General features: G+C 40.9%; 1 protein-coding gene across 1 annotated transcript; it reads right to left on the bottom strand.

Annotated features, from left to right (window-relative positions):
- Positions 1 to 1,204: 1,204 nt before the first annotated feature.
- On the bottom strand, positions 1,205 to 25,168 carry si:ch211-195m9.3. The gene is made up of 19 exons (XM_037086474.1): positions 25,027 to 25,168; positions 24,898 to 24,930; positions 23,051 to 23,096; positions 19,659 to 19,798; positions 16,902 to 17,036; positions 16,484 to 16,672; positions 15,409 to 15,513; positions 15,063 to 15,251; positions 14,226 to 14,330; positions 13,880 to 14,068; positions 12,981 to 12,994; positions 12,771 to 12,793; positions 11,846 to 11,943; positions 8,141 to 8,226; positions 6,617 to 6,693; positions 5,132 to 5,282; positions 4,150 to 4,312; positions 4,008 to 4,061; positions 1,205 to 3,483 (listed from the first exon to the last, which is right to left on the bottom strand). The coding sequence occupies exons 1-19, from the start codon at positions 25,097 to 25,099 to the stop codon at positions 3,212 to 3,214; spliced, it is 2,142 nt and encodes a 713-aa protein (XP_036942369.1). The 5' UTR covers positions 25,100 to 25,168; the 3' UTR covers positions 1,205 to 3,211.
- Positions 25,169 to 27,309: the final 2,141 nt, after the last annotated feature.

The raw sequence follows: 27,309 nt of genomic DNA, 5'->3' as shown, positions 1-27,309 counted from the left end.
CATGTATCATGTATTTTATTTCTAAGCTTTCATTTTTTGAACATTCTCAAAACCTGTGTGTCATATTCTCCATGTTATTTATGTCCGTGGTTCTGTAAAAACAGTGTTAAACTTTTCTATGGTTCTGTATCATTTGTTGTAGTGGGGGGGTTTACACAACAATGTCATAATGACATAGCTCTAAAAGGCTTAAAGTGCAAAACAAAGCAAAGTTTAAATCAAATGAGAAACAAGAAATTCAAATATACCAATGGTGGAGACGGGAGGAGAGACGGGTGGAAACGCTAGTGAACATCACTGAGACACTAACAAGGTGAACAGGAACAGCTGAGGTGAGTGAGGAGGGAAAAGGACAGGAGTGGTAATGAAGGGAAAAACTGACACAAACACTCTGTGGCTTTTAATTGTACTGTAATTGTGTTTTTATTTTTCAGATTCATGGGGTTTTACATTATGGTTAAATGATCTAGCTGTGAACTGTTCCTTTAATGCAATACGATATGTACCTTGGCAGAGTTTGAGGTGGCTGTATTCATTCTTCTTTACTATATTGGCATTTAAAGACAAACATGAAAAAATCTGTACATTTTTTTTTTTTTTTTCCCAAATCGTTGCTGACTGAATTAAGTGCAAGTTCAGGGTTATTGTAAAAAGGGCATTAACATATTCTGCTTCCTCGTTCCTCCTATTCCTGAATGTGCTGCAAAATAGATTTATGTAAACTAAAAGCTGACCTTGGTTTGTGCCTGATAAAACTGGTTTAGAATTTGGATATCATGTGGATAGAAACCTGGCTTGTTGTTGAATGAAATGGAGCCAGAAAGGCCCACACAATAAAATCTGCCAACAGTCTGGAGAATAAGAGACTACACCCTGTTTCCTTTCAGCTGAAAAAAGTTCCTCTCTCTTTTCCTAGTCTCTCCCTAGTTCTCCTGTCTTCCCCCCTCTTTCATCTCAGGCTCGTTGACGTAAGTCAACTGCCTGCTTGACCTTCTGGATCCAGACTATTCAAATTGTACATCCGTTGGACATTTGTCCATCCTGGGACAAAGCTTAACCATTTTTTCCCATGCATAACTGTTTTTTTTTCAGGCAAGATAAGACTTGAACTGACATACAGTCACTCTGCTATGTCAAAGTACCACTGAAAAGCTTCTGCTAATGGCAAGAAGCCCATGAATAAGTGAGATAAGACACAACCTTCTTCCTTTAAACTGCTTTTATTTGGTTAAAACTTTATTTCAAAACATAGAAGTCATCTTCTCTCATATATCAAAAAAATAAACATGCAATTTAAAAATGTGTATACCAGCTTTGCCATTAAAGACACTTAAACATGCAATCTCATGAGTTTCTGTTACTTCTACTGAAAATATTTTTTGCGTAATGAAAATGTGATTTCTAGCTTAAATGAAATTATAGTACAGTACAGTACAACAAATGCATATGAGCCACCATTTCCTCAATTGTGTATAACAGTACAGAAATTACGATTACTTGAAATATGGCAAATAAGGAGAACAGGACTGATAATTACAATACCTGGGTTTTGGTTCTTTATAGCATATTTGTATCCCTGATATTTTTAACAAATGATTATCGATCACTGGCTTTATTAAATCATGTTAATAACATACAGTACAGCTGTTCAAGTGAGTAATCAGCTGCAATTTTGTCATTCAGCCCAAGAATGAAAGACATACCTGTTAGCTGATAGCTGTTTAGCTTATGTGAAAAATGAGATATACATACATCTAGCATGCTACCAGCTGTCATGACAGCAAAGAAGAAATCAGACACTTTTTGGACTGTCGTCTTCTCCTCATCTCAGCCTCTACAGCTTGTACTGCTGCTGTCAATCTTTGGGAGTGCATCCTAGCATGATGCTTCATGGTACACATGCAAATATGTCACTGTGCACCAAGTAGGACAGTGTAAAGTGTATGTCTAATATACTTCAGCATGTTGGCTTATTTGACTGTTTAGGACGTGTTAACTTGCTGTGCATTCATGTGCTGTCGGAATTATCGTCAGGACAACAACTCAGAGATTCAGAGATGGCTTTCCCAACATTAAGTATATTTCAAAAGATCACAAGAATGGTGGTCTTTGTCAGTGGGATTGTTCTTCAATCTCAGCTGAAACAGTTTTGGTAAATTGTTCCTGTTTACAAGTTGTTTGTTTGCCTGATAGTGTGCTGACAGTTTTATATGTCTGTTTCTATTGTGGTTACTGTTGTACAAAAAATGCTGCTTCCTTGGTCAGCTAACTCTTGAAAGAGTTTAATCTCAACTAGGCTTTTAACTGGTTAAATAATATATTATTATTTTCAATAAATAATAATTAGCTAAGTTAACTGATAAACCTTTGGTAAAAGTTCATAAAGGAATCACCAGGTTTTGTTAAGACTTTGTAATCTTTTTGTTTTTTTTCATTTATCATAAATATTACATTAAATACTATAAATTGTCAAACTTCCACAGAGTAATTGGCTAATTTTGACTAATTTTCTAAATAGTATTTCAATGTGTTTCAATGAGAATTATCGTATTTGTACGATAATTTTGCCCCCTGTACAATTTACAATCAATAATTCTAAAAGTGCTACAATGTATGACAAATTTTATGGCTCTGACTGATAATGATCATCACTGCGTCTTGAGTCAGCCACATTTTTGCTGTCATTCTTTAAATATAAATGATTCTGTAATGATTTCAGTTAATTTAATGGTGTACTAGTAACGTCTAAATTATCATCTCTCTAACCTAATATCATTTTAACTGTAAACTTCAGCTTTGCCCTATGCCAGAGTTGTCAAGAAGATGCTATCTCTCTGGATCTAGCTGTGTGCAAGGATTGCCCTGAGTCACCACTGTCATCTCCTCAGTGTAAACGGTAAGAGCTGCCGTTTGTGGGGGTATTAGGTCCTTCTTGAGTCAGCCAAACAGATCTGCAAGTGTACTTCACAATGTAAAATTGCTTCATCAACTCCACATTACGCAGTAAGGACTGGCCCATAGCTCATAGCAGGCTTCGGAGTTGTTGAAAGGCACCTTCAGAGGAAATGGACAGAGTGACAGAGTAATGTAACAGATTATGTAAGTGATAACTGCTGCTGGTGAGTGATTAGTACAGTAATGTAACTACTTTTCCAATAAGTGATGAGTAATGGCTGACACCCAAGTGATCTATCCAACCCAAGCAAACATGTTAACCAGCTGTGAACAAACAATTACCACACTTGCAAAATATGAAATGGATTGACTGGAGAACGGAGTCATGGTTGGGATCAGTGAAGATATTGGATCTGTTGAAGAAATAGGTCATTCCATGAATCAGTGTAGGGAAGTTGCAGTGATCCGATGTGTTCAGGGTCTGAAGCGAGGGCAGAACTTCCACAACTCCTGTTTTTCCACAGACTTTCACAATGCTGCTGAATATGATGCTGTGCGGGGACACGCTTTCCACAATCCCGACTAGCACTAAACAGGGACACAAACAAACACAATTTAAAGGGGTCATACTATGCTAATTTTCAGGTTCAAGCTTTTGTCTAGAATACATTTACATATTTTAATTTTCAGAAAACACATAATTCTTCTCATATGGTGCATTGCAGTGAGACATCTCGCCTCTGCTCAATCTTTGGTGAGACTTGCACATGCGCATTACTTTAACAGGCAGGATGTAGCTAATGCAACAGCTGCTTGAGTGTAAATATTCTATAATAAATATGTAAAAATATATATTTATATAACACCTGTTACATAGTGACGAACATAAGTTATGGAAGTAAAGGCTCAACACCAAACCAGGTGTTTTCTGTGGGAGAGAGTAACTCCCTTTGGTGTGGACTTTGGGCTTTTTCACTTTGCAGATTTTCTACATGCACAAAAATGTTACATAAGACGATATAGGAAAGTCAAAAAACCCCAACGCATTATTTGACCTCTTTAAGAATCCATTCATAAACAATATCTATAACAGTTCTAAAGTGATATCTTACGTTCTTCACAGAGTTCCTCTTCACTCAGATTGTTCAGTGACTGAAGGCTTTCTTCTGAAAATGAGCATCACACACGTTATTGCTAAGATGTAGGAACTAGAATATAAATCATGTGGTAAAGATTCATCATCGCACATCTGACCCTCAATTGTCTTGTTCTGATGGTGTCCTGGTCCGTGGATTGGACTCAGTTTCCCCGCACAGCAGTCCCACAGAGAGGTGTTGTAGTAGAGGTGACCGCAGCATCTGAATCCCACCTTGAAAGACCAGGGCACCTTCTTGTCCTCATGTGAGCAGCAAACATCCTAATTATAAGGCGCATATTATGAACATTGGTCAACACTGGATGGCCAGTATACTGTACATATGCTTGTTTGCCACTACTGTAGATCCGGGACACTCTGGTTTGGATCTTACCAGGGTTAGGATCAGAATTCGTGAGACTGGAGCATCAAACTCAATAGCTGAGTTTCAGTTTAATATCAAAAATGGTTAAAAGCTTTTGGCATGTTTCTTGTTACATTTGCATACAGAGTTAACAAATGGTGTTTGTGTTCACATTAGAGATGTTTTTTTTTGCTATTTGACTTCATCTCTCTCACCCTATATTTAGTAACAGTCTGAAATTTGCTAGACACATTGATGATCAGTGTTGGGGAAACTACTTTGCGAGTGTAACTTGTAAAACTACATGTAGCTCAGCCTGGCAGTAGTTTGAACAAACTACATTTCTACCCCTGGAGAAATGTTGTTTGTAAAACTACTGCTAAAAAAAGTAACTTTAGCAACTCATTTCACTCAGTGTTCAATAAATCAACATATGGTGTATGTAAAACAAAATATAATAGCCAAAAAAAAGAGGAAATATGACTCTCAACTCGAGAGGACTGCCATATTAAAATAAAGGTGTGGAAAACACAAAGTGTAAAGACAGAAAAAATTAAAAATAGAATTCTCAAATCTCAGGATTTTTAAATCTTTTTAAGTACATTTATGATCATCAATATATTTTGAAATGGGCACAAATGATATGCATTGGACAGTAATAATAACAATAATAATAATAATAATAATAATAATAATAATAATAATAATAATAATAATAATAATAATAATAACAATACCTCTGTTTTTTGCAGTATGGACCCACAGCACCGCCCCTTATATCCCAGCAGTGTCAGGTTGTACAGTGTCCCAGCGCAGCACTTCATGTGTGCGTCCTTAATGTGGTAGGCTTGAGCTCCACAGCAGTGCACGTTTTTTTCTCTGCCATGTCTGGGTGGAGAAACAGAGCGAGCTTCAAATCAGGAGAGGGAGATATTATTACTACAACACGATTCAGAAGAGGTTGGGACACTATGTAAAACGTAAGCATAAACAGAATGAATCAGTTGCAGATGAACTGTGTTTACTGACAACAGTTTGATGAAGCGTTCCTCAACCTGTGCTGTAATATACATAAGTTTCACTAAGTGGAGAATGTCACGCCCTCCTTGCTTGAGGGTGCTCCTTAATCATGATACTATCACCTGTTACCAATAAACCTGTTCCTGTGAAAAGTCCCACACAGGTGTTTATTTTGTTTGTTTTTCAACATTTCACAACTTTCCCAGTATTTTGGTGCTCCTGTCCTGCTGGCATCTAATTCAGAAAAAGCATACATTTACAATAAATCTATCATGTTAATGAAGTAAAACATTAAATATATTGTTTTTGTTTTCAAAATTACCATAGATCTAATGGTTAGTTTACTTGTGTTTTACAAAGCATCCCAACTTTTTTGGATTCATCGTGGCATTTTGTTAAAAACAGTTAAGGTCAAATATTGGCAACAAGAGAGTTGAAACTGACTACTACTTGCAATGTGCTGGTCTGCAATGATCTGAAGAGCTGCCAGGTCACACAAATGCAACACAAATGTTTCCATAGCAATGATTGCCAGTGCGAGTAACTTTCTATCTGAAGTAAATATTCATCTTATCCAATACAGGGATAAACATAACACCAAAACTGTTCCCTAAAGGCTCAAAGCTGAGAGTGATAATTCTCACCAACAACATATTTTGTATCACACAGTCATTCAACTATTTAAAAATACTGATTAATGCAGCTTCACTGTGACAGCCAGACCCAAACATCCTGTGATTTGTAAATATCAGAGCCCTCTTACAACATACTGTAATTTAAACTTGGAAGGCAGGCATGACTGTGAGAGACATAACACACACACTAAATCAAGCATGAGACGGGCGTAGACACAGACGTGTTTGAAGAGGTGCAAATTTGAAGCAGCAGCAGACCCAGATGACAGACATTCCTTGGCTCAGTGGCTCGGTGCATTTTTTAAAGCTTGCCAGGAAAACAAACCAAAGATGCCAGGTAAGTGTTGCTGCTGGAATGTCTGTATGGAACTGTCTGTAACCTCACACGCTCACTTAGGCACAAAAATCAAGTGTTTCCCACACAGCCTCCTCCCTTGACTGTGGGAAACATACAAGCTCACAAAACACATACCAGACATCGCAAAAGCTGATTAAAAAAGCCTTTCAATTTCACTGAGTTTCATCAGTACTTTCCTAGACTTGTAAATCCACATGAGGCATAATCACCTGTGTCCGTCGCAGCAGATCTCAGTAAGAGGCCGATAGACTTCAGTCCCACAGCAGTGTTCCGGTGAGCCACGGCGCTGAAAAACAACAGCAGTTTACAGCAATATAGGAAAACTAATCTCTAAAAAATCCTCTCTGTCTCCCCTGCCACTGTATAACAGAGGTGTCTGGATTGGGCCAAGCCCTAAAACATCTATCTGCAGCACTTAAAAGACTCAGGAAAAAATACAGTAAAGGAGCACACAGGAACACATATAAAGCATAGATTCTAACATTGCAGGAGTCTTACCACAGCATTGATATGTATTATCCTTTTGCACAAGCAGTTACTGGTGACTACGTCAATGACAACACAGATTTCTGTGCATATGGCACAAGCATCCTCGCTCACTGTATAAAAGGACATGGGTGGAGCTCCGAGCTCTCTCTACGAAGCTTTGATTTTACAGCAGAGTATTTTTATCCAATGGTTAAGCACTGCTGTCAGCTCTCAGACTTGTTAACCATTCTTTGCAGCAATTGCATTTCAGAACAGTAACCTCTAATTGAACACCATGCAAAGCAAATCACTAGAAGTGCCTTTTTCCCACCTAAAAAACATAGCTCGTCTCCGTCCATCTCTCTCCTTCTCTGCTGCTGAAACTTTGATCCATGCCTCCATCACGTTGTGAAGTGACTACTGCAACAGCGTTTTCCTAATGTCCTCAACGAACTCCAGTACATCCAGAATTCTGTCTGCTTCTTGCCTGCTCACCCGGCAACCACACCACCCCTATCTGGCTCCCCAGCCCATGATGGACCACCTTCAAAGTCCTTCTCCCCTCCAACCTCATCGACCTGCTGTTGTTTTGGTGTGAGCTGCTGAGTTTTGGAGCTGTTGGCCTCCTCTTGAATGTAATGGAACTAGATGGCAATTGGCTTATGGTGCTCAAGAAGATACATTTAAAAACTCAACAGCAATGTGTCTTTTCAGAAGCCACGACCAAGTTACTCAAAATAAGCCTCAGAGGTTGTTGTGAGAAGATTAATTTGGCACTGTTTTCCTTCTGTATCGCTGTGCAGAAGAAGTGTACATTTACTCAAAGACATCAGGTTAGCTCACAAAGTGTTCTGAGCTAGCGGACGTCACAGCTCAGCCGACAAAAATGCCTTTCATTTTCTCCTTCCCGCTCTGACATGTGCCCTACACCGTAGTGACAATGTTAGAGTGTGTAGTTTAGTAGAATAAAGTACTTGCTATCACACCAAAACAATCTACATAAATAAATAGCCCTACAGTTAAGAGATAAATTGTGTATATTTGATTTTGGGGTGAACTGGCCCTTTAAGAAATCTTATCAGCGGGTACAGAATGGAGCAACTTAGAAAAACAATCTCTCTGTGATGGTGGTGTTGGCTAATATTTAATTACATTAAAACTACAAATGTCACTGGAAAAGTTGGTTTTCCTTTTCACAGCATAAAAACACAAAGAAGCACTGTTGAAAGTCTCCACCCAGGTGAACAAGTCAGTAAGTTCCCTACTTGATCTTGCTGAAGCTTCCTCACGTGGCCGTCACAGCAGACATCTGTTTCTGGGTTATACACTGCAGCCGCAGCGTTACACTGACCTAAACAGAGGGAGGTGGGAATGAGGGAGGGATGGGAGTGGGATCAGGGAAACTGTCAGTTAATGTGGAACAAGAAAAACAAGTGTGGGTGTATCAGGTGGATGTGAAAAACATGTCAGAATAGTTGCCACATTTCTGTTTACACCACCTGCTATCTTGTTTCTCAGCATAATGCCCTCTGTGACACACACACACGTGACAGACTGAGCTCTAATGTCCACAGGGCAATGGGTGGGAATCTGTATTTCAGGTTTCCAGGGCAGCAGAGAGTTATTAGTTAGGAGGGGTAAATACATTCCACATCTCTGAGACACTCTCATACGCCACTGTGATGTTTTCAGGGCTTTTCCCACTCTGGAAGAACCGCCCCATGGATGGGAATTTCAACAAACACCCCAAGATGGTTTACTGCTTAATAATTGGTAGTTACTTGCATCCATCCCGTACAGCACAGGGGCTACCTTTCCAACTCACACCACTGATCATCCCTGATATTGACCCAACAATCATGGGCGCAACCACACATTCTTTGTGGGGGTCGTGCCCCCCCCAATATTGAGAAAATGGCAATCTGTCCCCCCCAATATACAGTAGAAAATATGTTAAATATGCACTGTTTTATAAACTCTGTCAACAGATCTGTCTCGTTATTTCTTATTTATGTTCAATTTATTTCCGTTTTTAAGGAAAACATAAGTGTGTGAACCCCCTCCGCCCAATTGTAAACTTGGTTGCACCCATCTCTATTCGGATTTAGCAGTTGCTGTTGAAGAGAGAAGGTGGGATAAAATGGAAGTTCCCACAAAGCGGAGAAAGCAAGACCGACAGCTGGACATAAGAGGGTTTTTCAGACAGTAAGTAACTAGATAACGTAAGTAACCTAAATAGGTAACGTTAGCTTAGTAGATTATAGCAATAAGCCCTGAGAGGCGCGCGTCATGCCTTAGCTGTTCTAAAATCACTGTAAACCTCGGCCTCACAGGGCTTATTGCTTTTATAAAATGGTTACTACATATACCTGGCAAGGATTTATAAAATAAACTCACAGTAACAATAATTTATTGATAACAAATAATCATTCTTCCGCCAAGCAATGTAATGCTAGTTCTTCAGCAACATTCAACAGAATGGTTGCTAAGCAACACACAGATGCAACAACACAGACTCAGGTGAAACTTAACGTTAAAGATTGGGGTGCTTGTTAACGTTTATCTGGAGATATTTAAGCAGTGATAAAATAGATTCAGGTTGTACAGCTGACTAGTTAAGAGCTGTGAAACAACATCACTCTGCTGTGTTCACACCAAAAGCGAAACGAATAAACACAAAATTTTTACCAGCCGTGTGTCGCCAATGGAGCATGCCGGATTAGGGACCCTCGCTAGCAGGGAAGAACAGCACAAAGAGTCGCACAGAGCTTCTTTCTGGATCTTATAATCGCTTTGTGTGATATTACTTTGAACCAGGACAACTGTTGGTATGTGTTGGTACTGTTGGTATTTTGTATCAGTTTCCCCCGGAGAAAAAAAAATAAAAATCAGGGGAAGGGCTCTCATTTGGACCCCCCCAATATCTTTACTATGGTTACGCGCTTGCCAGCAATAATAACTGGAAACTTCTCTGACTGCAGAAGGACAAGAAGGGTGTCAGCCTAGAGGAGGTGCACACTCCCATGTTCAGGGTGTTGTTTTAACTAAATGTTAGTGAAGTGCTTTATCTCTTTATTTCAGCTTCAGGGTTCATCCCTTGGGTGTTAAATATGATCTGTACATGCACCTCGTGACAGTCTTTCAGTGTGGCTCCCTCCCATCCGCTGTCTTCTTGGAAATGTGTCTCTGAATAATAATCTTCACCTCTCAATAGTTTAGTGAATGAGGGGTTGGAGACACATACTTGGTACTGCCCTCAGAAGAAAAACAACAGTGACAATGGGCTCGTTCACTGTTGAAAACCAGCTATCACCATTGTTTCTTTTAACCATGACAACCATCTCCTTTCGTTACCTCAACCATGTCCCTGAAACTGAAGTTAGCTTTCACAATAACCAATGAGAGATGTCCAAGAGCAGCTGACAGTGCTGCCCTAGCCCTTTAGGCAGTCGTTAACCTAGACTGCTCACATGACTGCACAAGGGATCGTGGGTAGATTGTATAACAAATGTATCCTTAATGATGTGTTGGATTCATGTTAATGTGTATTTTCATACACATTTCAACTTGAAAAATAAATTAGAATTATGAAACAATAATTTTGAACTCGGGACTGTACATATATTTGCATATACATTTGGTAGAATTGTGCCATATGCTGCTGGCCATATTGGTAAATTAAAAATGAATGTGATGAACTCCAGTGAAGCCTATTTGCAACCTAACCATCTTTAATCCTTCCACCTGTACCATATGTTCTCCACCCTAGATGGAAACCAAGTAGATTATCATCATGTTAAGCTTTCACAATCATGTGCTGTAAATTTTAGCAGCTTCTATTTTCTGTGTTTAGTTTAGATGTTTTTTGATATGATACAGTTTTGGTGCTGTATGCATTGATTGAACGCGTTCAGTGAATGATCGTTCATGAACTCGTTCATATTTTGGGCACATGGTCACATATACTTCTTTTCTCTCTTCAGATGCACTTTTAAAATATTTCAGCACCAGCTCAGCGACACAGCAACAGGTGCTCCTGTCCCTCTACCTCAGCACAGCAGAGTGACACAGCATCAGGACTACAGGCTGCACCAACAGACCTGCTGACTGGCCATCTTTTCTAACTGACAAAGTAAGATGAGAGTTAGTTCACAGAGGACCACATCAAATAAAAAAGCAGTTACACATTTCCCAAAGACAAAGATGGGAGAGTGTCAACATGACTTTTGTAACCGAGTCTTTGTGTCAATGCTGAAAAAAATTAAAAGAAGCTGGCTGATGTACCCAAACAGAAATGATAGCTTGCACTGCTTCTGCTGCTAAATGTTTTCTCCAAAAGAATACAGACTTAATAAGGAAAGACTAAAGGACTGGAACAATGCAAGCCACTTGTTGAAGGTTCATGAGGATAGCCAGGAGCACAATACCCACATGGCAACATGGAAGGAGTTGGAGGTCATTTTGCAAAGAAGCTAACAATAGATAAGAGAGGGACGGCACTCTGAGCCTGAGAGATGATATGTTTGCACAGTGCCTTATTTATATTGTTTCTTTTTTCAGTTTTTATTTGGTGTGATATTTTTGACTTTGACTAAAATCTTGAATACATACACGCAGTTTCTGTGAGTGTATGACACTTGATTGTGAAATTGACTGTGATGCAACAGGGTGCCGGCTAAGATCTTGCCTAGGGCACCAAATTACTCAGGGCCGGCACTGCACCCAGCAGTTATTAGTCTATCCCTTCACAAGCCTCTTCAGTTAGAAAGGAAGTGGTGGTGACATCACGTTCCCTGAAGGAGAAAGTTTTGGCGAAGCAGTTTGTACATCCACACTGTTGCTCATTATGTATAACCGACATTAAGCAAAACTGCCAACACAGCTCTAACCGCCCTGTCTCAACCAGCACCTGCATGTTAACCAACACAAAACGCCCACACACACACGGATCATCACGGCCACTGTCATACCTGTGGTGCAGCACCGGTTAGACTGCTTCTTTTCACAGCAGCGTAACTTCTTTGGGTTGTAACAAGATGACCCACAGATGCTTTTTTCTGGACCAGAGCTTTAGATGTGCAGGGAACAGCAAAAAACAAACAAAAACACAGATTATCACTATGATACAACATAAAGCAAGGATGCAGTTCTTGGTTCAACTGCCTCGCCTTGGCAGGGGTTTTGCTTTCCACCATAGCTAGGCTGCCCACTTGAAGTTGTGTCGTAACCAATGACATATTTGTCTCAATCTGTATACAATCGAAGAATCACCACTCACAAAGTTACAGACATGCTTCATTTACTGTAACTACTTCTCGTTCAAAAGCTTTTATTATGAAGCAGCATTACAGGTGACGTTGCGTTTTCACCAGTGGTGACTAAACATGACTACTGAAACAGCTGAAAGTGAAAATGAAGAGAGAAACTAAAGAGATTTGCTTAGAGGCTACAAAAGTACACACAGACTTTTAAAAACGTCTTTCTCTCAGGTTTCCTGCACAGACATGAGTTTAGTATCGATATGTCTTGGCCAAAACTTCTCAACAATGCTTACTGATTGGATACACACTCCTGCGGTGCCTCAAGCAGTCCAGGCAGTTGGCCGTTATTATGGTGAAACGCTCTAATCTGTTTGTCTTTTAAACAGTATTATTTTTTGTAGTACTATTGAGTTTTTTACTGTTATTGAACTGTTTTAATAAATTCTATATCTAATCTCTTCAAACAGGTCAATATTTGTTTCTAAATATTGATAAATTTGTATTCTTTACAGATCTAGAGCTCTACTGACTCAAACTGGGCTGATGTAAAACCACGTGTCACCACTGTCCCACCACTGTGTGGCAAAAGTTTGGTTGATTTCAGTGTGATGGCTGAACTGTTTGGTTGACTTACCAGGTGGGTTGAGGTCCAGGTATCTTTAAAAAAGAAAAAGAGAAATAGAACGTTGATATGCATAAATCTTCACTGATCAACAACATTACTGAAGCATTTCAGGTGTCTGTGTTATTTCAGACAGTAGATATGCTGTTTAGGTGAGTGCATGTAACTTTAAACAGCTCTGACACAGCAATGGTCTGTTGAAGACAGTAAGTTGTCTCTTACCAGAGGCTGCACACCTGTGGACACAAAGCAGGAAGTATTTTGAGTGCACAGCGGTGAAAACAGAAGAACAACAGCTGTGTGCATTTCCATCTAGACATCAACCGTGGAGCGAGTTCATCTGACTCATCATGCATGTTCAGACTTATGAGCCATGTCAACTCTGCGGCTAAGTATATCTCAAATTATTAAACCAAGACCAATTATTTATTACTGCTGGCACCGTTTACCATTTTACTGTAGCTGGCGACAGCACACAATAAAACTTTTATTTGTTTCTTCTAGTCTCCAATGGAGATTTGAAAGTAGACTGAAATGTTGCCAGTCTGACTGGATCAACACTCAGCTGTCTAGTGGCAGACCGACTAGGTGACAGCATTTTTTATAGGCAAGCAATCTAAATGCTTAGGTTGGCTCTAGCAAAACTAGTCTACTGCCAGGCTACATAAAGACGATCGGGAATTTTAAAATTAGTAACTTGTGTGACTTTATGTCAAGGACCTTGACATAAAGTCACCTATGACCCGGTCATATAGGCCAAAACAAACACAGACACACACACAAACATTCAGTGGTCAGACAAAGTGCTCTCAGTTTATATGTTGCGTGGTGCCTGAAACAACTTCACTCTGCTAGGAAACTGCACCAGAAGGGGAAAAGAAATACCCAAAATGCAAAGTTTCTGCAGGAGGAGGAAGCCTGTCTCTCCAGAAACGGGGCGTCATTCACACAGAGTCCATAGATCAAGTAATGAAACTATTCCAGCCCCGACGTCTGATTTGGTCCAAATGACCTTTTTAACTTTCTAGATCTTTTACATGCTCAAGTACATATATAAAACACTGAAGGAAACAAATGAAAAGCAGAGTAGGTGTCCTTTAAGAGTTGACATTGAAACGCACCTGTCTCCTCTACGCAGCACTTGGAGTGTTTGGCAAGTATTTCAAGAGACCCATTCATAAAACAGCAGCAATGACTCGTAGTGTTGAACTGCTCTTGTCCACAACATTGGTGATGCTCGGATTTTCCATCCAGGACTCTCCTGTTATCCAGCGGACCACAGCAGAGCTGCGTGTTCTCATCATAAGCCACTGTGGAAACAAACACAATGATACTTCAAACTTTATAACGTTAACTTCTGGAACAACACCGCTTTTCACCAAGATACTTTTATGCAGACTTCTTTAAAATGCTGCTTTGTTTGGCTGAAATGTAAAGTCTCAGGATTTTTGTTTCAGCTCTGCTCACCTTTACCACAGCACTGAGCGTTGAGCACTGATTCGGGTTTTTTTACAACAGTTAACTGACAGCAGAGTTCCATGTTTTCGTTGTAGGTCTCGTTTCCACAGACAGCTGTAAAGGCAAAGATCAAGTCAACATACAGTCACCACACCACAAACATTAAATAGCAACTTTCTTGTTAACAGTGGATGATAACCAAGGAAATTTAAGAAGAAAGAAGGGTCATTACATTAAAGTCAATGGGAGATGTGTGGAGAAACATGCTAAAACCCAACATATTTACTTTGTATGACTTCTGATGAAGAAATTTCCCCAGAAAATTAAAGACCACACTCCAGAGAGTGGGTTACAACTGATTTTTTAATCAACATGGTGTTCGTCCTTCAACTTAGTTGGAAAACTTCTCCTGTTCGCAGTAGACCTGCAGACTCATCAGCAATCTTGTGGCACATTTGGTGTCAAGGTGAAACAGATACTGTCATATAGGCCAAAACAAATACAGACACACACACAAACATTCAGTGGTCAGACAAAGTGCTCTCAGTTTATATGTTGCGTGGTGCCTGAAACAACTTCACTCTGCTAGGAAACTGCACCAGACGGGGAAAAGAAATACCCAAAATGCAAAGTTTCTGCAGGAGGAGGAAGCCTGTCTCTCCAGAAACAGGGCGTCATTCACACAGAGTCCATAGATCAAGTAATGAAACTATTCCAGCCCCGACGTCTGATTTGGTCCAGTAATTTTCTAATTCGTTTACATGCACAAGGACATATAACACTGAAAGAAAAGAGAAAAATAAAAAAAAGCATAATAAACCTTAAAGAGTTGACATTCAGACGCACCTGTCTCCTCTACGCAGCACTTGGAGTGTTTAGTAAGTATTTCAAGAGATCCATTCATAAAACAGCAGCAATGACTCGTAGTGTTGAACTGCTCTTGTCCACAACATTGGTGATGCTCGGATTTTCTTTCCAGGACTCTCCTGTTATCCAGCGGACCACAGCAGAGCTGCGTGTTCTCATCATAAGCCACTGTGGAAACAAACACAATGATACTTCAAACTTTATAACGTTAACTTCTGGAACAACACCGCTTTTCACCAAGATACTTTTATGCAGACTTCTTTAAAATGCTGCTTTGTTTGGCTGAAATGTAAAGTCTCAGGATTTTTGTTTCAGCTCTGCTCACCTTTACCACAGCACTGAGCGTTGAGCACTGATTCGGGTTTTTTTACAACAGTTAACTGACAGCAGAGTTCCATGTTTTCGTTGTAGGTCTCGTTTCCACAGACAGCTGTAAAGGCAAAGATCAAGTCAACATACAGTCACCACACCACAAACATTAAATAGCAACTTTCTTGTTAACAGTGGATGATAACCAAGGAAATTTAAGAAGAAAGAAGGGTCATTACATTAAAGTCAATGGGAGATGTGTGGAGAAACATGCTAAAACCCAACATATTTACTTTGTATGACTTCTGATGAAGAAATTTCCCCAGAAAATTAAAGACCACACTCCAGAGAGTGGGTTACAACTGATTTTTTAATCAACATGGTGTTCGTCCTTCAACTTAGTTGGAAAACTTCTCCTGTTCGCAGTAGACCTGCAGACTCATCAGCAATCTTGTGGCACATTTGGTGTCAAGGTGAAACAGATACTGTCATATAGGCCAAAACAAACACAGACACACACACAAACATTCAGTGGTCAGACAAAGTGCTCTCAGTTTATATGTTGCGTGGTGCCTGAAACAACTTCACTCTGCTAGGAAACTGCACCAGACGGGGAAAAGAAATACCCAAAATGCAAAGTTTCTGCAGGAGGAGGAAGCCTGTCTCTCCAGAAACAGGGCGTCATTCACACAGAGTCCATAGATCAAGTAATGAAACTATTCCAGCCCCGACGTCTGATTTGGTGGATGACAGTGGATGATAACCAAGGAAATTTAAGAAGAAAGAAGGGTCATTACATTAAAGTCAATGGGAGATGTGTGGAGAAACATGCTAAAACCCAACATATTTACTTTGTATGACTTCTGATGAAGAAATTTCCCCAGAAAATTAAAGACCACACTCCAGAGAGCGGGTTACAACTGATCAAACATTTGGAAAAATAGTCAGTATTACTGACCCTAGCTTCTTTGTTAAGTTCCTTGATAATAACTTTTAAGATCTTTTACATGCACATGAACATATACAAAACACTGTAGGAAAGGGAAAAAAAGCATAATAGGTCTCCTTCAAGAGCTGACATTCAGATGTACCTGACATTCTTTTGCAGCACTCGTGGCGTTTTTCATGTATTTCAAGAGATACATTGGTCGAACAGCAGCACTGACTCGTAGTATTGAACTGCTTGTATTCACAACACTGGTGATCCCTGGATTTTCTATCCTGGACCATCCTCTTATTCAGCGGACCACAGCAGAGTTGTGTGTCCTCATCATAAGCCACTGTGGAAACAAACACAATGGTACAATATTTTTACCTCACACACAACTCAAATGAAGCCTCTGCTTGATCACGAGTGCAGCGTGATGTGATGGCTTCTCTCCTGCTAACACACATCTGCATCACAGGTATCTGACTATACTGTCCACTTACTGAAAATCAAAGGACCGTAAGTGATTGTTTGTTTCTGTGCGGTTTTAGGATCCATCGGTTGTGTCCAGCTTTACCCACCTTCGTCACAGCACTGGGCGAATGCCACAGATTTGGTTACGACAGTTGAGTTACAGCATATTTCATTGACCGGACTGTAGGCACTCAGTCCGCAGCAAGCTGACACCATTTCACTGAGACCCTCTGTGACAACAGCTGTAGAAACAGAGATCAAGTCAATATACAGACAGAGATCAAGTCCAGATACTAACACCAGCACCACAATATGCTACAATTAAGTCAGTTACTTGCAGTAACTGTGAAATAATTATCATCAGAGGCCATCTAAGGAAAGAACTATAGCTGTTGTAAAGCAGCATATGGTGTAACTGGTGGCGGGAGTTTTTACCAATCATGCTACCTTGTCATTTGTTGCATAAATCAGTCAAAAACATGTCCCACGTTGTCATCTATTTACAGTACTGCATATTGGCCTCGTGGGCCACATCCACTGATTAACTGTGCACAACTGTGTTTAAACTGCTCACATTCTGCTAATTGGTAATTATAGTGGATGCCACAACCACAACCGCTTGGGCATTCTCGCAGAACAGTGGAACTCTGTGGTGTAATGACTGAGTGCAGCCATTGTGAAACAGCTCGTTGGGGAATTTCCATGTTACATATTTTTGTTGGTGATTGTTCACTACAAACCAATCCATCTGTTGATCGTTCATTGCCCAATTCAGTCAGGTAATCCCCCTTTCTTTAATCCCTTCCTGAAATGAAGGCATGCGTGACATATCAGAGAGTCATCTGTTGCGTTTTAAATATTCCTGTGCCACCTCAGTTAATACGGGCTTCAAGCAGCGGCTACGGTTTTCAAGAAAAAATAAGTGCTCCACACTGCGCACGCGCAATTCTATCATAACAGACTATTTCGGGGAGAACGTCTGGCTTGCCGCACTCAGGAGTACTTCAAAAAGTGTTAGAAGGCAAGCACAGACGTAGCAGTTGTAAGAGTTAAATTTTGCTTGGTGATTTTTGTTTTCCACCACTAAAGCAACCTGTTGGAATGTTTTGTGGATGCCATAGTCAATCATCGCTGCTGATATTCTGTAATGCCTCCTTCTTATGTGTGAGGAATTCCTACTTTGCTACATTTTTTTTTTATCATTGCTGATTTAATATCCTTAGGCTGGGGACCTTTGGTTCAACTGTATGAATAATTTGAAGACAATGCCTTGGATTTTGGAAACGGTGATTTTAACATAACATTTTTAACATTGAATATAAGTAGGTGCTTAGGTGGAATGTTATGTTAAGGAAGCAGGTCGCAAGTGTGACTTGTAACATGTTGCGTCTCTAGTTCTGCCACCTTCTGTTGGAATTCTGGGTGCGATAAGTGATACAACAGCAGCCTTGACTGTCCCTGCCTCATAAAATGCATCTGTGCTGGAGCTGGCCCAGTGCCGGTCCAGATGGGAAAACCAGATCCACACCAGCATTGGCCAAATGTGCAAAAGGTCTGGTTTATAATCGACCGCAGACAGTAGGAAGACTCCAGACAATTTGCTGCTACTATTGTCGAGAAGCTCTCAAACTCAGAGGCTGCCCAAATTCCAACAATCACGTTGTGTCTGATTCTCCTAAACAACTGGAGCCCTGAAGAAGTGGAGATCTTAGACGATGACTCAGGATCTTAAAACACAATATTAGGGATGAGTGCCAACGTATCATTGGGGGAAGTATAATATGCAAGGACGAGTGAAACACAAAAATTCATGAAGCTGAAAAAAAAGAACGAGCAACAGTTCTGATTTTTATTTGAGCCCTACAAACTGCAGCTATTTGTTGAGAAACCAAGGGAAGAAACTGCAGGACTACAGTATTAGAGAAGTTTTAGCTAGGTGTAATATGCTGGTGATTAAGAGTAAATTATATGGAGTAGTTAGCAGTGATAGTTGATGAACCTCTTTAAAAAGTAAATAGAATTCATTTTGTTTAGACCTTTGACAATGTTCCTGAGTCAATCATGGGGATGCACAGATAACTTTGATGTGCTTTCGATTTTCTGACTTCCTCGTGGGTACATTTAAGGGACACATAACACTTTCATTTGAAACAAAATTATGAAACTCCAAAGGAAGTGGGGGGCCACATGGGTCAGCGATCATACAAAGTCTGTCTTCGAGAGGCAGTGTTTAAAGGACAGGTTCACCCATAAATGATAATTTAGTCATTTTCATGTTCAGCATTCTTCAAAACAACTCAAATGGACATAAAAAAACGTGGCTCCCTAGAGCTCACGCTCTGTAATCCAAGTCTCTGGAAACCCAGAGATCCCAAATTGATTTATAAAGACATTATTAACACGTAATTTATAAACTAAAATGTTCACTGAAGCAGCATCTTGAGTGGGTACACAAGCTCGAGGGTGCTCAAGTTGTGATTTCACATGAATTTTTGGTTTTAACGCACTGGATCGGTGGTTTGGATCCATCTCATGGGTTTTTTTGTGTTGTTTTCTTATGTTTTAATACAGAAATGTTTTGTGGACTTTGAAACTTCACCTGATTTTCTATTGACAGGAAATGAGAAGATAATGACTGAGTTTTCATTTTTGGGAGGACTTAAGATTGATATTTTTCTTCTTCTCTCAGCCCATCAGGTGGATTCCTCGTGATACTTTCGTTACGATGCAATCATCATGTTTCCTGCTTTCTTTCACTACTTCTCGACACAAGTCAGCACAAACTTCTCAATGCTGGTTGAAGATGTTGAAGATATAATGTTGGCTGTCGCGTCCTCTCACTTCCCGTTACACAAATGTCTTACCTGTCACGTTGGGTCCATGTTTTTCTCTACAGCATGTGGCGGCTGCAGGGTTGTAAGCCTCCTTTCCACAACATGAGAGACCTGCGCCTGGATGAATCTGATTCTCACAGTGCTTGGGCTTGGTTTTCTGGTGGATTTCTCTGCAACGCACAGACACCGTAATCCACATTATTACCACTGACAGTCATCAGGGTTGACTACAACATATATGTACAAGTATTTTACAGATGAACTAGCCTCCTGTCATGCCTATGTGCATTATATGAACCCTTGTCCTTTGTAATACTGCCCTCTAATGGACTTTGGTGAAAACACTCACACCCACATATTTCAATCCTTACTTACACCTTAATTTTACATTAACTATGAATTATTCATCCTCAGACCATGAATGCGGTCAGTAAATAATATGGCAAGTTGCCCATTACAGGGTGATTTATTTAGCCTGAGTGGATATTTCACTTTGATGATACAACAGAGAAACGCTATTCAAGTAATCACAGAGATGTTGAATATTGGGTCTCAGAGTCAGCCAGGTCAATAATTGGTGGATCCATAGTATACAGCATCAAAACACTTTTGCATTTCTTCTGATCTTCTTTGAAAATATTTATTACATATGATAGTATCAACTAACAGTTTGAGTGAAAAGTTGAAACTTTTTAAAAATATCCGTAAATTTCAGCCTATCTTAGTAATTGTTATGTCCTCCTTTTGATTTAAAGTATGCACTCGATCTGGCATGGACTCACTGCTGACTCATGTTACACCAGCCTGATTTGACAGTGATCCAAAGAGCATATTGGAATGTCAAAGAATACTTGGCTTCTTGGCTCAGTGAAATATCGCAGGCAACTGGACATCTTGAAGGTGTTTTCAAACAGACGGAGCCGAGCTGGATAAGAGATGGGTCGCAAGTGACAGCCACGTTTTTTTGAAGAGACTTTGAACGCATCCTGAGTGTTATTAATTTAATAACATCATCGAAACACTTGGTTGCTTTATTCTTTATGACTTTTTCAGTTTCAAACAGGCCTAGCCCGTTTCACACAGAGTTGCCGTATTATCACCGAAGCGTTGTTCACTCACACAGAGCCAAGCAGCTCCGGCGTGAAGACGCACCAGTGTGCAATTCATACAGTAAGCCTGCACTGTGGGTCCAAAGAGGCCTGACAGCACACGTCATGATGTTGACATCTGTGGGGGTTTTTTCAAGGTATTACCCCAGGTGTCCTCCTGTTGATCTAAACGTGTACCCGCTGACTGTTTGTAATCATACAGCTGCTGTTAGGTGTTGTGATTGAGATCCCGACCCACCAAACATCCTGGAAAGGGACAAAGTTATGTTTTTCCCTCTAAATGACATAATTAAATAATCGACATCAGTAAACAGGATGCTGTCTGACTCTCTCACTCACAGAGAAGGAGGCTGTTTTCTGGGGGAAAGTCCACTGAGATCTCGGTCAGGATGGCTGACCGTCACAGAGATTTTTTTTCCCGAAACAAACACTTGGTTAAAGTTTCTTGCCGGGAGAGGCGGAGGCGTATCAGAGCCACGGCAAAATGTCTCCCCTGGCCGCATCTGTAACTTTCACAGAGAGGAGGATGCGGAGAATGGGCGCACTCAAAGGGCAGTGTTGGGGCGCCTGACAGTCTCCTCCTTGGTCTTCAAGTAGTTCTACCAACGCTGCGAGGCGGGTTTGGGCTCATTATCCTGCTGCAGTATGAATCCTTTTCCACAGTGATCAAACCAGAGGGTGGAGTGTGTGTCTGAAGAATGTCCTCTCTGGTCATGTCTCCAACTCCACAGAGGCCAACACAGCCCCCGAGTCGTACCTTCCCATCACATGTTCCACTGAGTGAGTCTGAAACACTTGGCATCTTCCTCTTTCCTGTTTTCGCCCTTACACACACCATTCTGTCCATCCAGACATTTTTCCAGACATCCACTGTGAGATTTCTGCAAAAGCATTTCTGAGAAGTGCTTTAAAGAGTGAGACTCTTCCTCTGAGACTCTGCGTGACAGCAGCCTTCTTTATTTAATAAATTCTGTATCTGTGATGATGTTGTTTTTCTATCTAAAATGAACTTGATGTATTTATCTTCAGAGTGTGTGGTCACTTTGGATCTGCCTGTTTGTGCTTTGGAAGCAGCTGATCCAGCTTCTGAAAATCCACATTTTAAAGTTACATGCACTGCCCCCTTCAAAACAAGCCATGTTTTCACATAGATGCAGCTCGTCTCTGCTTAGAACAACAATATGGCTTCTGAAACTTTCATTTACTTTCTTAATCCTCAAACTTTCTGATTATTCACAGGTTTATGTGACAATTTTAGAGGTTTTAAGTCTGGTTTCAGAATTTTTGGACTCCACTGTAAATGGGAAGGCATGTTTAATTTTACTTTACTTACTTTTGATATTTAAAGTTCATATGGCTTGATCCATATCACACCTAAATGCCAGTATCAGGCCCCATAGTGGCCAAAAAAGCCATTTTAGTTTTTTTTAATAGTATTTTAAAGTCTTCCTGGAGAATAATGAAAAATGTTGATGACTCATCCTACCCTCGTGGGTGTATACTACATTTTTGTCCACTAAACACTTCATTTTACAACACTGCCATGGATGGTGATTTGGCTTTGACTTCAATAACTGGTCATGTGTCATGGGGAAAATATTTTCTGGCTTTCCCTCTGTGGCTCCATCCCGGCTCGGCCTTGTTTGCTGGAAGCTGCCAATCAGTGGGGACTTGACATCGGTGTCTTGGTGGTTAAGGTGCAGGGAGTAACCTGCATTACACAATATTAGCTGCTGTCCATTTTCGTTGGACATGTTTAACTATCCTGACGCAAGTTGCAAAACCCTCTGTGGAGTGTTGACTCAGTGATGTACACCTGACTAATCCCGCAGCTGTCTCAGTGACGGTGAACATTAAGTAACCTGAAATAACAACACGATTACGCCTTCCGATCAAAATCTCTCTGATGAGACTCACCAGATAGATCCGATAACCTTTGAAAGTTGTATTCTCATTTGCTGACCCTGGACACTAAATGTGTTGACTTCTCTGAGTTTAAACATTGTTGGAAAGGTCAGGGATATTGCAAGTACACAGCTCAGCAAAATATATAACAAACATCTGGTCATTTCTAGAATTTCTAATGCAGACTTCCTACATTTTTTATCTTCACCTGTGACTTCTGGATACTTGTTACAATGCTGTTAAAATGTAGTCGCTGGCGAGACATGCTTGTCTGATAAATTCTGTTGCTGGATCACAACCATGGTTGAGATCAGTACTGTGCCCACAGCTTGCAGGCTGCATCTGAGGAAACTGACTGGCACCATGCCTAATCTCTAAACACAGAGAGGGAAGAACGGCAACACTCACCTGTCACACCCATTTATAGCAGCTGCATGCGGCCCCACAGTAGTCTCTGCCAACACACACACAAGATCCAAGTTGAGTCATTGGTGATAACTGGTTAATGGGTTAAGAAGTTACCCTTATGTTGATGAGGGTTCTCAGTCATCCAGGTCATGGTAAATTTGTGTGCTGTATCATAGGAAACTGGACGTGTTTCAGTTTTTCAAAGGTGTTTCACCTCTCACAAGCTGAGGGTCATCAGAGGCACATCAGGGGAGCACTTAAAACCTTGGACCTTCGTCAAAAACAACACAATCACTCTCTGTGTTGTAGGAAAATCTGAGAAACTCGAGAAGGTCTTCAACAAACATCATATCCCGGTTTACTTTAAACCCACCAACACACGGAGGCAGACACTTGCCCTTCCCAAAGACAAAAGCTGAGGCATAAACAGAGTAATGTAGTTAATCCTGTTCAACACAGCCCGGCACCGATTTGTACACTGGGGATTACAGAACAACCTTTCCATAAACGAATGGCACAGCACAGGAGGACCAACTCCTCAGGTCAAGACTCTGCTGTCCACTTACATCCGAAGGAGAAAAATCATTCCACTGAGAACAACATTTTAAACATCTTGGACAGAGAAGACAGATGCTGTGAAAGAGGAGTAAAAGAATCCATCTTTGTTAAACTGGAAGGACCATCTCCGAACAGAGGAGGTGGACTAAGACACTACTTATCACCCATATACAATGCTGTACTGAGTTCTCTTCCCAGACAGCTTGACAACCATTCACACCTGGCCTCACCTAGCCCCATAGCAACCCCCATGAGGGCTGGTTAAGTCAAAGACCCACAAGTGGCCCTAAGACACACAAAGAGTTTATAAGCCTTCAGACTCCCCTCCAGTTTAGTTGGAACCTAAAAAGCTCCTCGGCTGAGCGGCAAAACGTCTTCAAGATGCTGAAATTTGTCCAGCTGATAACGATACAGCACTTAGTGGTTACCCACAATGACTTAAAGGGGACATATTATGCAAATTAACACAAGCTTAAAATAAGCTATGGGAAGTGCGGTTCCCAGCCAAATGCGCTCAGGGTCAAACCAGAGGCACATTGCGTCGCCCCCACTCTCACTTAACAGCATCCCGCCTGTTTCATCACCCTTGTTTGCAACAGTGCTAAGGGGAAAATTCCAGCAGTACTGCGAGGAGCGCACATTACGCATCCCACCTCCGAGGCTTCTGCCCACTCAAGGAAAGCGAGGGAGAAAAAAAAAATCCGAATCAAATCAAAATCAGAGCAAGTGCAGATCATGAAGGAAAGACAGTAAAATCAAAAGAATCATCAGCTTTTTCTGGTTCACAAGAACTTCGGGCATGCAGTGCAAAATGCGTAAAGAAGGTTTTATCTGCGTATCTGGGGATTCTGGCGTCCAACTCAAGTTACCAAAGTTTCTAAAAAGTAAAAGTAAAAAATAAAAATACATGCTTTCTTTTCTCTTAACCAACGAGGCAAGATCTTTCTTTTTTTTCTTTTTCTTTTTCTTTTTTTTTCTTTTACGGCGGCTATTTGCCACATACTCCAGTCCCCCGCCTTTATTTGTGTCTCCCTGGAATCACACACACCTACACACGAGCACACGCACACAAAGAGACACAGAGGCTCTCACACCATATGTCATGCATGGATCTTCTATCTAAAAGTTACAATCTAGCATACATATCTCGGACGAGGACATTTCTGAGCAGATCCAAAGGAGAGAGCAGCAGCATCACCCGAGCTCAGGGGAGGACTCAATTAACAACTGACCCAGCGCATCATGCAAGAGTTTAGTCAAGAAAAGGGAAATAAATCATTAATACTTACCAAAAACTGCGCTGAGGCTACAAACCAGCCAAACTGAAACAGTGGAACCAGAGACATTGTTACACGGGTCACAAACCATCACTCAAACTGACCAAAATCCATGTGTGCAAAGATGCGCAATAATCCTACCCAGTCCAAACCGCAACATCTTTGGCTCACCCGACAGTCTGCTGCACCAGAACGAGGATGAGATGAGATTCATTCCGATTTAAACAAGACAAATTAGCCCCACCTACTTCGTGATATCACCTAAAAATATCACATATATAAACCTGTCGAGTCAACGTCGCCTGACGCGTGAGGGGCGCCACTCAGATCACACACACCAGAGAGCAGTCAGATGTGTGTGTGTGTGTGTGTGTGTGTGTGTGTGTGTGCGAGCTTTGTTTGGAATGTGACTAAAGAGACCCAAAATGTCACAGTAACAAATAGGGTAATGCAGAATGGGATCAGATGTGATCATATGATGTTCTCCTCTGAGGTTAAAATTATAAGTGGGATTACCCGATCAGGGGATCACAGACTACGGCAGGTGATGAAAGCTGCCTGCAGGCTGCTCCTGGGTGCTTTTGTTTCAGTGGGTGACTCAGTCTCAGCTGCTCTACATGTGCAGTTCCTTGAAACGTTCAGTCTTGGAGAAAAAAATAAATGAATAAAAATGCCAGCCCACCATGATGTGCTCAGCAGCCGTCACGTTTCTTCCCCAAAGATCTGGTGATCTCCTCTCACGCCAAACGTCACTGCATCCTTACAAATCGGAGTTTCCCTGCTCGTGATTTTTCTCCAGTGAAAGCGACGCAAAGGAAGTCACCGGATCACGAACTGATATCAACTAATGGCCTGTAGAACACAGGCCACCACCACCACCACGCAAACTGCTCACAGGGTAGGATAGTTAATGTTTCCCGTCCTGTTAATCCCGGCGTCTCACAGCTGGTCCCTGAAGTGATGTGCGAGAAATGCCATCAGTTGACAGAAAATAAGGGATTTGCACATTTACACGTCCCATGTGTGGGATCTACCTGGTGAGTCAGCGAGGAGGAGCGAAAGTAACTCGGGTGTTCATGGGGTTGTGGTGGGAGATCACTACGGGCGTCATCATTAAGTAAGTGTGTGTGTGTGTGTGTGTGTGTGTGTGTGTGTGTGTGTGTGTGTGTGTGTGTGTGTGTGTGTGTGTGTGTGCGCGCGCGCGCGCGAGAGAGTGTGTGTTTGTGTGCGCGTGTGTGCGTAGAAACAATAATATTTCTTCAGTACGATAACACGCAACTAGAAAATGTCAACAATGTAACTGTAAAAATTCACTTTTACTGATAAAAAGGAGATTAGCTAAGGACGTGTGGTCTAATCAAATTAAAATGAGGAAAGAAAAGAAAAGAAAAGAAAAGTAGAAACAACAAGAAAAGAAAAGAAAAGAAAAGAGAACGTTTATGAGGAAAAAAAAAGAAATGACAAGAAAAGAAAAGAAAAAAGAAAAGAGAAAAGAAAAGGAGATAAGGGGGGAAAGAAAAGGCCCGACATCCTGCAGTCTTTATTTCCCCTCTCTAAAAAGATTTTTTTTTTTTTCAAAGGAAATAAAATATCTTGGATTGTTAAAACCATTTTTTTCCACACACACAGCAACTGAGTTTTTACGGATGAACGCATCGCAGATAAAATCATCACTGCACCACCGGTGATTCAGCTCCGACTTCTCTCCGATCTCCGATCTGCTGGGGCAGGTTGAGACTCGATGTCGCCCTCGACAACATAAACAGCAGACAAACAGGATGCAGATTTGAATCACAGTTAAGGCTGTAAATAGTGTTTTTAATCAACACACAGCTCGATCCGGGAGAGTTGTATGTTTTATGTATGTTGAACTGCTCCGGTGAGACGCAGCGGACTCTCCTCTAGCCGCTGCCACAACTGTGTCCATGTTTCAGCCACGGAATGAGTCACGGAGAGGTTTTATAAAATGTATTTCAACGAATGAAATATGAGCAGCAGAGAAGAACATTTTGGTGATGACTGGTGAAGGACTTATCGAAAGTCGGTGTTTTGTATCGGGCGAAGAAAGTTTGCCGTCGCATTTTATGACTCGGTTATATGGAAACCTGCCGTCCTTTGGACCTAAAATGTAGAATGTAACTGATTTAATTTATTACAGTACTTTACTCAAGTACAATGTGAAAATCTTCTGCTGCTTTACGCATTTTGGAGACAGATATTGTAGCTACACAGGGCCTGTACTTTTTGTTGTTGTTGTTGTTGTTGTTGTTACTCTACGAGGCCTACATTTACGCGAGAACTTGAGCCTGCCTGCATACATCTGCAGCAGACCCGTCAAATGATTATTATTATTCATCAAATCAATTTATTTGATCGGAAATCAGATTTTAAAAAAGGCAAAAATGACTACAATCATTGTAAATG

This window comes from Acanthopagrus latus, chromosome 2, assembly GCF_904848185.1.
Source record: "Acanthopagrus latus isolate v.2019 chromosome 2, fAcaLat1.1, whole genome shotgun sequence".
In the NCBI taxonomy this organism is placed as follows: domain Eukaryota; kingdom Metazoa; phylum Chordata; class Actinopteri; order Spariformes; family Sparidae; genus Acanthopagrus; species Acanthopagrus latus.
This window is presented reverse-complemented; position numbering and strand designations above follow the sequence as displayed.